This window comes from Helicoverpa armigera, chromosome 6 (genome assembly GCF_030705265.1).
Source record: "Helicoverpa armigera isolate CAAS_96S chromosome 6, ASM3070526v1, whole genome shotgun sequence".
Taxonomy (NCBI): domain Eukaryota; kingdom Metazoa; phylum Arthropoda; class Insecta; order Lepidoptera; family Noctuidae; genus Helicoverpa; species Helicoverpa armigera.
The window spans coordinates 25,652-40,713 of NC_087125.1; the positions used below are offsets into that span (position 1 = coordinate 25,652).

The 15,062-nt window shown below is 40.5% G+C and overlaps 1 protein-coding gene across 1 annotated transcript; it reads right to left on the bottom strand.

The window, feature by feature from the left end:
- Window positions 1-316: 316 nt before the first annotated feature.
- On the bottom strand, window positions 317-14,857 carry LOC135116971 (protein abrupt-like). The gene is given in 17 exon segments (XM_064035046.1): window positions 317-2,920; window positions 2,923-3,000; window positions 3,094-3,282; window positions 3,495-3,691; window positions 3,950-4,087; window positions 4,435-4,482; window positions 4,484-4,574; window positions 8,329-8,373; window positions 8,478-8,501; window positions 8,504-8,636; window positions 8,762-8,859; window positions 8,862-8,887; window positions 9,117-9,283; window positions 9,415-9,556; window positions 9,650-9,765; window positions 10,107-10,258; window positions 14,842-14,857. Coding segments are annotated over 17 exon segments (1,977 nt in total). The 3' UTR covers window positions 317-2,603.
- Window positions 14,858-15,062: the final 205 nt, after the last annotated feature.

Here is a 15,062-nt window from a genome sequence, read left to right on the forward strand (position 1 = left end):
AAAATAGTTTTACATGATAGGTCATGCTAATGAGGTATTATTAGTATAACCAAACAAATAAAGAAAAAAAAACTAATGTCGAACTTGCAGTTCACAGGGTAACTAAACGTAAGTATTATATCGAGAGCATATCATTGACTTATAGTCCTAAATATTCATTATCTTCACTGGTATATAATTTCTGCATAATCAACAACTGTACAGTGCGCCGGGGATTTACATAGTTTCATTAGTTTCAGACTTTGTCAAGTCCTCTCAGGAGTCTACACACGACATGGCAGGCTTTGTGCGATCTATTGTGAACACAGCTGCGATATAAACTGCGTCTTATCTCTTGTAAGTATTACAGTTACCTTGCCCAACCAGATCGTTGTGTAGGTCCCCGGATATAACCATGTAAATCCACCTTATTATTATCTGTATTTTAAGTGGTTTGTGTTGAAAAAATATATACTTTCCTTAATCACAATCTGGTAACTGACTATTGTTTAATGTTAAATACAGCGTGCATCAATTCTATTTATCTAAAAGAACTATAATGAGTAGAATGTAATCAGAGTAATCTAAATAAAAGATACTTGCATCTATACCATAATAATCAAATATTAAGCACTCATTTTCCTAAACAAACAAAACTTATATTATATACAGTCGAAAATCATTACTCACTATGGCAACACTGTTAAATGTCAACAAGGTTATATTTGCGCAAACCAAACTGACTTAATCATCAATTCTCACTAACACACTAAACAAAAATATTTTCAATCAACCCGTAGAACTTACTCCTATAATAATAATATCTATGAATTTCCTTGCGACGGCCGACGCCCGCGTCCCGTGACGACTGCGGGCCGGCGCCGCTGAGATATCTCAATAAATTCATAAATGTAATATCTCTCATATAAAAGGTTAAATGCTTTTACCTATTGCTCTAATACTTAAATAACGTGAATCCTAACGTTCGGGGGCGGGAAGTAAATATAATTTTGTGACTCGCTTACGAATATCTTATAATATACTAAATAACTATAACATTGTACTCTAAAAAATATGTATAAGTATTGAAGGCTAACATGAGATTGTAATCACAGTAATTGTTATTTAAGTAACGAGCCCACATCATTACTACAAAATAAACCTTCACTTGTACACTATAAGGTTCATATTTCCACAATACCAACGCAAACCATTCACTACCCACGTATTTACACAAATTCGAAGGCAACGTCAAGGTATACTTTATTTATTGCTTTTTGTTACTATTTATTTATTTATGTACTTTACATATCACCTCAATTTATATACATGCATAATATCCTCTTATCATAATATATTGTTTACGTGTCAAATTTGAACTTTTGACGAATCGCACGCAGGATGATAACGCGATAGCTGCTCATCCCTCGGATGGCAGTCAGTCTCAGGTGCATGATACAGGGTAACGTGCAGGGACAACATGCCCAACCTCAGCCCTCTCAGACTTGCCAGAACTGCTGCGATCTACGCCGATCATTTCAATTCATCCTTAAATGTTTTAATCGTTATACATCGTGTTGTCATCGCGTTATAACTTCGCCGTCCGCGATTCAGTATACGCACGTATATGTATATTTACTTTAATAATAGTATGATTTTAAGCTCTGTTATATTTGTTCGTATACAATATTCGGATCGTATAGTTAGTGCTCATGTTACCTGAGGTGTATGCTATCTCGCTACGGTGGTGACACAGTCTAACGTTGTCTAGTGAGTGCGCTTCTATAACAGAACGGTAAACGTACGACTTGCTACGGGCAGCACTAACGATCTCCTAATGACTTGCATATATTTACCTACGATATACTCTATATAGTATATATATAAATGCAATCTGCAAAATGCATAAAACAACAGTTATTTATATCTATAAATTGTATAAAATATTAAATAAAATCTATTGAAGTGAGGTAGATGGATGGAATTTCACAATTTGTGTGGATATTTATTTTTTTACTTTATAACGTTTGCCGCATTGGCCCAAATGCTGAGGTAGATGGATGGAATTACTATGTAAGAGGCCCTACTACGTGACCGGGACCTTTACATACACAATACAAAACACTACTCACTAGTCGTTAACTACTAAAACAATCTCACAATCTTGCGGCGAGTCGATCTGAACTAATGTGTCAGGTAAATGCTAAAGTGAATTATGGCTGTGTTATCACATCGGGTATAAAAATAATGTCTCACTAACAAGTAATATCCAAAGTGCAGTCGCGAGACAACCGCACGCGTGCTACACGCAGAGATTCATTGCGCCGATCTGTTCACTACTCCAGCGGGACAGATTCGCGATTCTATGCAAAGTAACCAGACTCAACCTAGCTGCAACCGATTTAACCCTAAAACTTTAAAATTTACATTAATATCGGAAATGGCACCAACGACATTCCACGGGTCAACAATTAAAACCGTTATTACAAAAACGAATCAAGCTAATGACCACAAAACATAACACTCAAGCACCTTTTGATAATTTCAACAAAACATTGTCCTATCTGTGTTACACGTAGTCTACGTGACTAATTCAACACACTTATAGTTACGACGCCTTCATTTCATGAGTTCTTGTTGTGTTCGTCCTCCGAGTAGTCGCCGTCGTCCTGTCCGTTGTCGGCGTCCTGCTCAGAGTTCACTCTCCGGTCGTCATCATTATAATCTTTGTAGTAATCTTTCCCATTGTCCTTGTCTGCCATGTCGTGTTTGTCCGTATCAGTCTCGCTTATGCTGTCGTTCCTCTGCCTCTCTTTGCCAAGGTCGAGTGGTTCATCGGAGTCGCGCATGATGTCAGGTTTGCTCATGTTCTCAGTGTATTGCCGCTGCATCTGTTTGAGAAAGCGCTGATGTGCGAGGTTCGTCGGCGGAGGTGGCAGGAGCCCATCTGTGGCGATGGTTCCTCATATGACTTCCTTTCGATGTGCATAGCGTTCATTTGTGCCAGTTTCGCGTTCATTCCTGTGGAAATAATTAACGTTACAGAATTGCAAATCATAGTTAGGTACTATCATTCACGACGGCTACGTCTTTGTATCTATATTAGTTACGTACCAAACATATTTTCTCCAATGTACTGCAAATACGTATCGAGCAGTGCTGAGCTGCCTCCGTATCCCGGTGGGTAGTCATCGTGTTTCAGTCCGGCAGTCAGGCCGTGTGGTAGGTTCTCAACCGTCTTAGCGGTGACTGCTCGCACTGCCGGGACTTTTGTGATGGTCGTGTTTGCCAAGTTGTTTATATCTGCAGAGAAAATAAAATTAGTCTTATAAAGATTTGTCGTGTGATCAGGGCAGAAGAAATCCTACTTTTAAGGTATGACGTGGACTTTGACTGTCAAAATAAATTGTAGAATATTAAGTCGCCTTGGATATTTTTGCAATGATTTGCTTACTTAAGACTTCGCAAAATGAAAGATGAATTAAACGGACTTGTAAGTAATTCCTTGAACGTACGTGGTGGTGAGACCGGTATGCTGTCCTGGTACCGGGACTGGCTGAGGTCGTCGTTGTCATTGTCCCCGCAGATGGAGCTGCTCTCTGAGGCGGCAGACTTGGCGTCAAGCTTGATGTCCGAGCGTCTTGGGCCGGTGGGAGACGCGCGAGCTCGCAGCTGTTCTGGTGATACCTTGACACCTGCTTTTGCTAACAATCTGGGAAAATTAAAAGGGGGTTGATTAATTTAGTCTTGACTCAACTTGAAAGTTCAGTTTGGTTTTCCCCTACTTTACAAAATACCGTAAAAAAGTTCTTTAAGATCGACTGTTTATTAAAAGAAGAACAGTATTTTGGGTTACATTGAAGAGTATTTGTGTGTTCTGGTATGCTATGGTTACGTGGATTAGTAAACTGAAAGTTGGAATTGACTTTGAACTACATAATACGAAACCTCGTCTTCAATGGATACTTACTGGCTGGCGAGTTCAGGATCGAATCTGGTGGGCATCTGCAGCACGGGCAGGTCCTTGGTGGAGATGCCTCGGTGCTGCCGTGACATGTGGGAGTGCAGCGAGTTGCGAGACTTGGCCACTGTTCCGCAGAGAACACAACTGTGGGGGGAGGAAAGAACGATTGGAATTTTTAGTGTCATCTTCATCTTCCGCGCCTTTTCCCAACTATGTTGGGGTCGGCTTCCAGTCTAACCGGCTTCAGTTGAATACCAGCGCTTTACAAGGAGCGATTGCCTATCTGGCCTCCTCAACCTAGTTACCCGGGCAACCCAATACCCCTTGGCTCGGCTGGTGTCAGAGTTACTTCCCGTAACGACTGCCAAGGATGTTAAATGACAGCCGGGGAATATTTAGTGTCACTTTAATAGGAAAAAATCTTAGGGCTACGGTAAACCTTTTGAAATTTTGATTTTAAAGCAATTTTATAAATATTTTGTACTCCTTACCGATATCCAGGGCAGACGGTATGTTTGTCTTCGAGATGCGTCCTCAGCGTGCGCAGACCGGTAGATCTTCCCGCACTTGGGACACGGCCGGGGGTCGGTAGCTCTCACGCGCAGTAGGTCCTGTGTCCTTCGACAGCCTCCTGCAAATCAAAATATACTTTATGTCTTCATGTTTAAGGGTCGTAGTTGTCTGGCTTTAATAGTAGTGCTTACCTTGTGTTTTATATTATATGTAAGTAGTTTGTTAGTAGTTAGTTTTAAAATGTAGATATTGTGTAGTCCGCATGAAAATAGAGGAAATGGCAGCGCAAAGGTGCGAATAAAAAAATAAGCCTTTCTACTTGGTAGTTTTATTGTTTATGTATTTATATAAGCAGACACTTTCTTCATTGTACCATTATACTGCAACTAGAATCGTTTACTCACATTGAACATTTGGTTATTGACCGACGTAGATTAAGATATACGACATTGCCTCTCAGGCGTCAGGAACAATTTCATCTACTTAATTAACCAATATTATTTTTATTCGTTCTGGAGATCTATGTAATGCATCCGTTTCCATCGCATATATTTTGAAGGCAACTTCTAAAATATTTACACGAGCTTACCAAATGGACTTGACACCTAAATACATTATATTTAAATGCTAAGGCAACGTATGTCTTGGGTAACGTATAAAATGTGCGAGTCTATCTGTAGGCCTATTGTTACTAGTAATGGAGTACATCGTACTTATTGCTTTCTTAAAGGCTAAGTTCCGCGTGGGAGCAGTATATTATCTTTGGCAGGCGGCAGCGACTGTGGCTACGTCTTGTAGAACAAAGGCATTTCGTGTTTCGTTCAGTAGCTGTGCGCTTCAATACATGCGCTATATAATATGTCAACAACATTCAATAACAGAATAAGTTTTATTTTTTGGTGTATTTCCCTTTTTTCATTACAAAAATATATGCGAATGGAATCGTCGATTAATATGTACATTTTAAAATAAATCCTCCGGTTGTCTACATTGACTAGATATGTTTTAGATTGTGCACGACTTACGTACAGAGCGTCACGAACAAACATCATTTAGAAAATAAATTCTCTATGATTTGGAAGTGAACTTATTCTTAACTATTGCATTCAAAGGCATTAGATTCATTTTCGTTACAATCTATTTCGTATTGTCTTATCTATGGTCGAAAGTATACATGTAAGGAGTAGCACACACTGGTGCAATAGTTTACCATAAACAATAATTTATAAAATCTTGTATAGAAGTCATCACACCTAAATATTGCTTGTATATAGTTTTTTCAAAACTAAAATTTCAACAAAATATATTATGTTTAAAATAACGAATGTAAAAATAAAATAAAAACTTTTGTTTGTTAAACCTTTGCACCAGTAATGTTTGAGGAAAAAGTAGTGTGGCAGAATGATGTCCCGTCTAAAGGGGCGCTTGAACCCGCGTCGAACCAACTAATGCTACGTATTACCAGGACACCAGAGCCTAAGACAAACAGCTAGTCGAAGGATAACGCCAATCGCTTATAAACGCTGTCCGGACAAGCGAACTGCCACCCGGGATACGCTTTATTAAAGCCGGATACCTACTACCTGGTTAAGTGGAATGCATTAAAGCAATGGTCTTAACATGCCCCGAAATTCACAGCTAATCTGCAAGAATTATAATTGGACAATGAGGTTCATTTCGCGGCCAACGTTCCGGAATCTTTGGGTTTCTTGACCTTGTGTCCTTGCAGATTGGATATGAGATAAAGACATTTCCAGACCCTTTATGGATAATAGTTAGAAGTGCCTAAATAGTACGCCAGACAACGCGTATAAACGATTGGCTATAACGTAGAAGCAACAATGGAAGTTACAGGCGTTCAGGAAGTGATCAGAATGATCGACATTCATTAGTTGCACTTCGTATTCTATCAATGGCACCAATCATCACATGTCATAATGCGCTTATAATATAAACCTTACTTAAACGATATCAGTCTATTCTACTACAAAAATAATTTTCAGTCGATTTATCCTACTGCTTTATACAATGTTTTATGAACATGACAGCGTTATATGAAAAAATGCATCCAGGAGATCATTATATTCTCTGGTTGAATTACGAGCCCCACTCGACTTAGTTCCGTTTCACAGCCGTTAAATTTTAACCTTAGAAAGCCGAATATCAAACGAGTCGCATCCCCGGTAGGTGGGAGTGTTCTCAGTTGGCCCAGCCACAACTCCACTTGAGCGTCTTCATCTTCTCCCACTGGCGGCGGTGCTTGATGCGCATGTGGTTGCGCACGGAGTTGGGGTGCGCGAAGTAGCGCGCGCAGGTCTGCACGGGGCACACGGGCGAGTCGCGCGGGTAGTGCGCGTCCAGGTGCCGCCGCGCCGCCGCCAGCGACGCCAGCGCCGCGCCGCACAGCGGGCACGCCAGCCGCGCCCCGCGCCCCAGGTACCTCAGCAGGTCCCCACCCGCCACCGTATCGCCTACCGCCGGGTTTGCCAACGCGCCCTGCGCCGCGGCATCTGCAATGCCGACAGCACCATGTTACACAAACTATCTACGGGCAAAGCGGTTGGCAAACCCGACCCCTAAACTCGACTTCCCGATCCGTCCGAACGCAATAAACTCTCTAAAAATATTACGTCATATTAAAATACAATATATAGATACGATAAACAATCCAGTTCCGTTTTCGCTTCAGTAGGTCCTTGGCACATCTATTCCTATTATTGTAGGCGTCGCTTGCTGTTACCGGCGGTATCACCACCAGGCGGCGAGCGAGCCGAGCGAGCCGAGCGGCGGCGGCGCGACGGGCGGCGGGCGCTCGGCGTCGCGCCGTCTCTAAGAGTTCTGTCGCTGGCGGATGCCGTGGGCTTGCAGCTGGTGGTTGATGAGGTAGTGCTTGGTTTTGCACTTCTTGCCGCAGTGCTGGCAAGGGAACCACTGGTCGCGGTCGGTCTGCGAGTGCACATTGAGCATATGCTGGCGCAGGTTGGAGGTGGAGGAGTACACGCGGCCGCACAGCGGACACTGCGGCCGGTAGCCCATCGCCGCCCCGCCCGCGAGAGCCGCCCCTGTAACACAGAGGCGGCGGTTAGACACAGATCCGTACAACATCGTTTAAGCGCTATGGTGAGTGTATCGGTCGCAGCGGTCCGCGGACGGGGCGGGGTCGCGCCTCCTCTGTTTGACGCCGTGTATCGAGTTCATGTGTATCTGCATGTACTGGCGCGTCTTGAAGGCCTTGCCGCAGACGGGGCACGAGTGCGCGAGCTCGTGCGCCGCGTGCACGTTGAGGATGTGCTGCTTGAGGTTGCTATTGTTGCTGTACAGCTTGCCGCACTCGGGGCACGCGGGCCTGCCGGGCTCACCGTTGGGCAGCGCGGCGTACGCGGGCCGCTCGGGCGCTCGGCCGCGTCGCCGCCGCCCGGCCAGGTGGCTCCTGGGGCAGACGAGGTCTTCGTCAGTGCGCGCTCCTACTCGGTACTCGGTACTCGTCTCGTGTCGACGGCACGTCTAGGACGATCGGTCGCTACGTAACTTCCACGGTTGCTAACTTTTTCCAAGCCGCGATTACGTAATATGTTTGGGGGCGAAGTACGTATTTATCGAAACGATTATAAAGAGTAATTAAGCGCTTTGGTGTCGTTCTCGTTATTTAGTTGTTAGTGTTATTATTACATGCAATAGGTACATGACTCAATAATGTACAATTAATGATTCGAGTTATTTCCTTTGTTCTTTTGGGTGCTATTAATATTGTAGATTGGGAATCGAAATTATTCTCATTGATTTTAATTATTCAGACATATTTATTTGATTGTAATGTGCTATTGAGTCATGTATCATTAGAGATATTTAGTGTGAGTTAGGAATTCACTTACCGTAATTGTCGGGTATCCCTGATGGTCCGGGCAGGCCGGGGAAACCTAGAAATTAAGAATTTGCATTAATTACACACTGCACATAGATTCAAAAGAACACTTATATAATTGAGTCACATGTTCCTCGCAACCTGATCCTGTTCAAATACCTGGTAGATTCAGTAGTCCGGGAAGTTGTGCGGCAGAGTTCCGTTGGTGTTGGCCATGGTTGCAGGGTCGTCATAGTCAATAGGCTCCTGTTTGGCGCGAGTCTCGCCCTCTGTGTCGCTAGCACCAGCATCCGATGACGACTCCTCGCCATCACCAGACTACACATCAAAGTAGACAGTTAGAAGATTACTGGATCACAATCGCAGAAAGATCGATATTATTGGCTTTAGTTTTCCAAAAATGAATTATCCACTGTATTTTTTGTGGTGGTAATAAAACTGACCAGATTGTTAGAAACTCCAGATAAGTGCTGGTTCTGCGAGGTGTCCATGGCTTGGCTGAACAGTAGTTCGTGTCCGTTAGTGCCCAGGCGCCGGGCTCGCCCTGCACCGACAGCAGCTGTTCCGTCCTACACCAATAATTTTAAACACTCATAAATACCACTAACTCCCACTAATCCTCAGGTGCCTTAAAATATTCTGAAATAGGTGGACCTGAATTTATTCTAGGAAATGTGTTCAAACCAATTTAATTACCTACACTTTATGTTTTTGCAACAATATATTTTATGTCGTTGAAGAAGTACGAATTAAATATTTCATCTTAGTGTCTCGCAATCCCGGAATGCTCATTAATACCTGGACTTCAACTGTGCCTGGTACAGGTCGGAGGATCTGGCTCGTTTGGGCGGTGGTGTGTTGGCAGCGCCGTCATCTGGCTTCCGTGGTCTCCTCCCTTCCCTCTGTTGTCCCTCTCGACCTTCGCGGGAACCCCCACTTCCAGTTTCAGTCCATGAAGATGCGGACTGTGGATATTATTAACATTACATTTCCAATTCTCATGAGGTTCATGTAAACCGTTCAAGTACCATGCTGGGCGCCAAGTAATTGACTGGCGCCCAGCAGGGACTTTTATTCAATTGTTTCTAATTATTACCGGTGAAGCCTTTTGATCCAAAGTGGCCATAGGCGCAGGCGCCGGAACATCTGTCAACCCTCGTACTTGCAGCAGCTGAGCTGCTCTTAGGAACTCTTTCAGTTGCTCTTGACCAATGTGCACCTCCCCTTGGTACATGAATCTGGACGGAAAGAAATACTCCATAAATTCTCGAACGTTCTAAAGAACTAGAATGTGAGGTATTTGGTATTTTTTTATTGTTAAGGAAACTTACCTAAGCAGACTTTCCATATCCTTATCATGAACATCACGTAGTATCACGATGGGATGTTGGCAAGGATTCGCCTTTAGTAGCCTCCTGAAGTAAGGACTGCAAGCCGACAGCACCACCTAATGGACAAACATGCAAAAACATATGTCAAATATTCAAACTATGCGAGTAAAAGGTCAGATCGAATGGAATGCCTAAGGGCTCGATCGTGGGTCCTATGTTCGTGATACACATTTTCAATATTTCTTAGAAAATTGCGAGAAAGCATCAAGGCTTATTCCCATGCGTTATCGAGTAGCAATATTGTTGGCTCGATGCTTCTTCCATTTGCATATGTTAATATGTAATGGGAAGACATTGCAGCATTATGAAATTGCACTTTCTTGGGATAGAGATAATTTTTTGATCACTTTTACTTATTACACACATTACTTAAATAATAATGTTTTGAAATTGTTACCTTGTGCGCGGTAAAGGTGGCGCCCGCGCACGCTAACGTGACGTCAACGAAGTCCTCCTCATCGCGCAGGCGCCTAAATGAGGACACCATAGACGAGTGGAAGTCATTCCACCGCAATGAGTATTGCTGCTCACCGCCGGCCGCGGCGCCCCCTGCGCCATACAGAGCAGTCAGTGTACCTTACAAATTTATTTTAGTCGTAAAATAACTGTTTATAAAAAAAAAATAGTTTTATTATAGCGCTTTCACACTAGCGGATTGTAGCCGTGTATCCGCTCGGTCTGTCTTGCGTACACGAGTGTATCATCGCTCAAAACAATCGTAGTTGTCAATTGTTTAAGCTCCCGGTTTTGCAAGTGAACCGAGAGGATAAACCGCTAGTTTGAAAGCGCTTTTAGTGCTGAAAAATCTCGCTATGGGAAATCATAGCGAGTGGTTTTGGCACTGGTCATGCTTAAAATTTAAAACAAAACAAATTATAATTATGTGTATCCGTTTTAAAATCATATTCACGTATTTTTGAAGTAGCGCCCAGGCTACAAAATCAAATAAATCACGGAAGGAAGAAAGTAGTCACAATCATAAGAAAAATGTGATTATTTTATTCAAAAATTAATAATCTGTAATATTTGCATCTTCATTCTATTAAAGCAATAATAAAATTATGTTAGAAATAACTCATCTTATTATTCGCGGATAATAGAGATGTCATCGGATCTTTTTTATTAATATTTTGAATTAATTATTAATATTATGTGTATTCTACCTCTAGACCTAGTATATCTAGCCTTTCACTGAATTTTAAATTATTTAGTCTATAATATAAGCCTTTTTCCTTTACCTTGCAAGTATAATTCTCATATTATCAAAATTCTGTAGTTTGATAAAATGACTACTAAAATATTAAGTTGTAATTCGGTTGATTTATTCGTAAGTGAAAACGCAAAGTAGATGTCAAAGTTTCCATAAAACATTTCACAACGCGGGTCATATGGTTCGTGGAAGGAAAGAATTAATTTAATGTATTTGATAAATATCTTCTAGCCGTTGTGTAATACCTAAGCAATAAAAAGTGCCTTATGATCGCCAGTTATTTATTTTATAATCTACTATCTATGTTTTAGTAACCAAAACGATTTTTTAATTACATAAGTATTCTTAATTTATTGTTTTGTTTTTAAGAGACAATTTATGAGGCGTTTTGACCTCGCAAAAAGTTTAAATGTCGCCATATTAGAGCTAAACTTTAGTATTTACGACGTTTAAACGTTTTGAATACCAGGTATATTATTTTAGTACGTAAAATTATCCTTCTAAACTTGTCAAAAGTTTACAGCTCAAACACAAACATGAACAAAATAAAATGAAAACATTAAGCGAGCAATAATCCGTAAAATTCATTTTGGTACACATTATTTAAATTGCGAATCGCACCCAAAGAGATCGAATCACCCAAATGTGGAACTTAAAAGGGTTTGTAACAATAACTTTATTTGAAAGATTGGTGATGACGCTCATACTCAATGCAAGACAAGTAATCTTTAAAATAATGAAAAAAAGACAAGGTTTGATGATATTTACAACAGATGAGCGTAGCTAGTTAATATTAGGAAATGTCAAGGATCTCAGTACAGGTTGTGACTAACGCTAAATACCTCACAACAGTACGATTTACTAGATAATTTTATAATTATAATCAATTTCAATGTTTTCCTTATTTTTGTAAACATAAAGTGGGTTTTACACCTGTGAAAATGATTTTGGTATGCTCTGATAGATAATGTTGATAGGAGTCGCTGTCTGTCGTTAATGGTGCTTTAGATAATACCTACTGATAAACAAATTCGATATTACCCGACTACTAGTCACGATACGTATTTGTTATATGTGATGACTGTTACCTAATTAATCAACGGGTAAAAAAATATCGTGTGGCTGTATTTAGACCTGATTTTACACAGGCGAAAAATAAAACTGATTTAATTAGCTTGATTAACGTCATAATCATGAGCGGAAAATGAAAATGCAAATCATCATCATCTGCCTAGTCTTTTCCCAACTGTGTTTGGGTCGGCTTCCAGTCTAGCCAAATGCAACTGAGTAATAAAAATTATGCAAATATAAAACACGAAATTATATTCCAACAATTCATATTACACGAAGTATCTAAAAGACAGATGTAATAATTTAGTTTGTTCATGACTCCTTACATTAAGAATTTGCGCACGGCGGCGCAATCACATCTCGGAAACAACGGGAGAGTTTTAAAAAGAAAATGGCGTCCTTTACGTGTTGCCAGATCGACATAAATTGTATCGCACTTACTATTAATGCTAACCGTTTTGCATGAGTCAATAACATCCAGTTTGTCTTGGCCAAGATTTTTCTTTGTTTTCGCGTTTGTGTTTTTAGAGATTTTGCTTTTTCCTGTTCTTAATTTTGTATGCACTTAGGTCAATATTTGGGAAATTAGTTATCTATGTTGTTATTACATAGATATTGTTAACAACATCCACGTTTTGTCTCTCGACCGAAAGTTACTCCTTTACTGTCCCCAGGTCTCTTAATCTTCCGATCGCAAAATAGACACACAAGATTTCTGCTACAGAGAAACAATATGAGTCACATTTTTATATGAATATTCTACTAAATTAAGATCTCATCGCTCTTATAACTTATTGTATTAAAAAATTCATTGTCTTTGTTGTCCATTTATAATCAGATAATCTCGGATCTCCTTAAATCAGCTTTTGCATTGAAATCAATTAATTTTTCAATTCGATTCATAATAATGTCGCGAATGTTTCAAGGAATGATTTTAATATGAATTTCTTGGATGAAGTTTAAGATTTTAATGGAAGTTTGTTACCCAGCGATGTTGGGATTGTCGTGGTCCTGTTACAAAGATTTAGGGATCTAATTAATCTCAGAGTATCCGCTCTGAGTCACAGTGAAGGATTGAATTTATTACCGAGCTAGATATTTAGACTGAAGTAAAATAAGTGATTATACATTTTTTGGTGTCACAGTCACTAAATATCAATTATATTCTAGTAAACCCCTTTCCGTATTGGTGAATTCATTGACTTTATTGGATTTAGATATTGGTTTGCGTGTGACTTTGTTATTGAGAAATGGTTGCTTTCCATAGTAATTACCGCGTTCTGGATTCGTCTTCAACTTAAAATTAGTCATTTTTTTTTCAATTTCCATAGAAATAACGGTCAATCTTTGAATCATATATTTATTTAAGACTTCTTTTAAGAATACACGATATGTAAATTTCTTAAAAGCTTCTTAAGAGACGGCTAGCCAAATCGATACACTTTTTAAAGTGTCCCTAAACACCCATTCACAGTGGTCCATAAAAGGTTCATATCAAAAAGGTCATGATATATTTTGAGTGTGAATGCACGGCTTTTGATCCCCTGTCCGTGCCACCCCTCTGGAAGGGTGATGCGAAGGAGAGTTTTATGACGCGTATATCTGTACCCGGCGCGGTATTAACTCTATGAACGTTCGGAAATCGGCGACGAACGCGTTTAGGGTAGTAAAAATGGATACAATAGAGTTCCGGATCGATGAATAATGGAACACTTGATTTTGGATTGTCTTGTTAGAATTTTTGGTAACCCGTCTTATTGCTTCTAATAGGATTATTTGCACTAGTGTGTCCATTTGGAAAATATTCAAATAAGGCGTAGAATGTTCGGTCTTACTGGAATGCTCACGAAAACAACAATACGCGAGTAAACACGCAATTGTTCCATAAAACGCCATTTACACTCAAAACGAGCATCCGAAAAATAAAAATGAAAAAATAAAGCACCGAAAACATTTTACCACGAACAATTATTTGTAAATGCATTTAGCGCAAATAAAAGAAAACTCGGGGCCTCGAGTGAAGCGACGTCATTAAACAAGACCGGCCGCCCCATCCCCCGTCCTGCGGGGGTTGATCCTGCCAGGACGGCGGGTGGGCGAATATCAACGAACTCATACGTACGTGTGACGTAGCCACGCGTACCTACTATAGTATACATTCTGTTGGTAAACAATTGCGTCTCATTGCAATTCCTCATTTCAATATTTAATCCATTTTTTTTCGGTTCGAATCAAGCGTTCGATTGGGTTCGTATCATCGATGTATGTCGGTATGAAAAATTCTGTTTTAGCGCAAAATCGCGAATGATAGATTGATTTTGGCAGAATAATAAAAAATGTGATGAGAAGTTTCGTAGAAAAAATAATTGGTGTTTTTTAGGAGAATAAATTAACAGCTGACTATTGCAGACTTTCGCTTGTTTTAGTTTCAATATAATTGGCTAATTTGTGATATCAAAATACAAGATAAAGTTACACGGATAAATGAAGTCTTAAAAGTAACTACGGGCGAATAAAAGATTTTAATACGGATACACATTGAATTGTAGATCATTGAAATTTAAGACCGAATTTAAATTGGATGAGGTAGAAGACCTCTCCAGCTGCTTTTATTTGGAAACATTTGCTATTTCAATCAGATAAGATCCATCTTAATTTTGAACTTAAATGAGATATTTCTCAAGTTTTAATGCAAATATTTCCAAATAGAGTGCTTATTTCTAGTTATTAGCTACAAATAATGTAGTGCGCAACTCATCTCCCGATTGCGACAGCACTGCAGTTTTGCTGCTTTCAGTAGCTACTCTAGTTTGGGGAGATGAGTTGTGCAGACGATGGTGTCGGTACTCACCGGTGTCGGTCGCCATGGCCGGTGCTCGGAAGGCGGCACCGTGTCGGCGTGCGCGCGCGCTATACGTGTCCAATCCCGCGCATTCCAGCGGGCGCCCAGTGCCGCCGCCACCGTTATGCCTTCTCACAGCAACGCAAAACAAAACTATCCACACGACGTGCTCCCAGCACGACTTGCGCCCTCTTGATCCGTACTCTACTCTCTCCGACAGTTACAAAAAT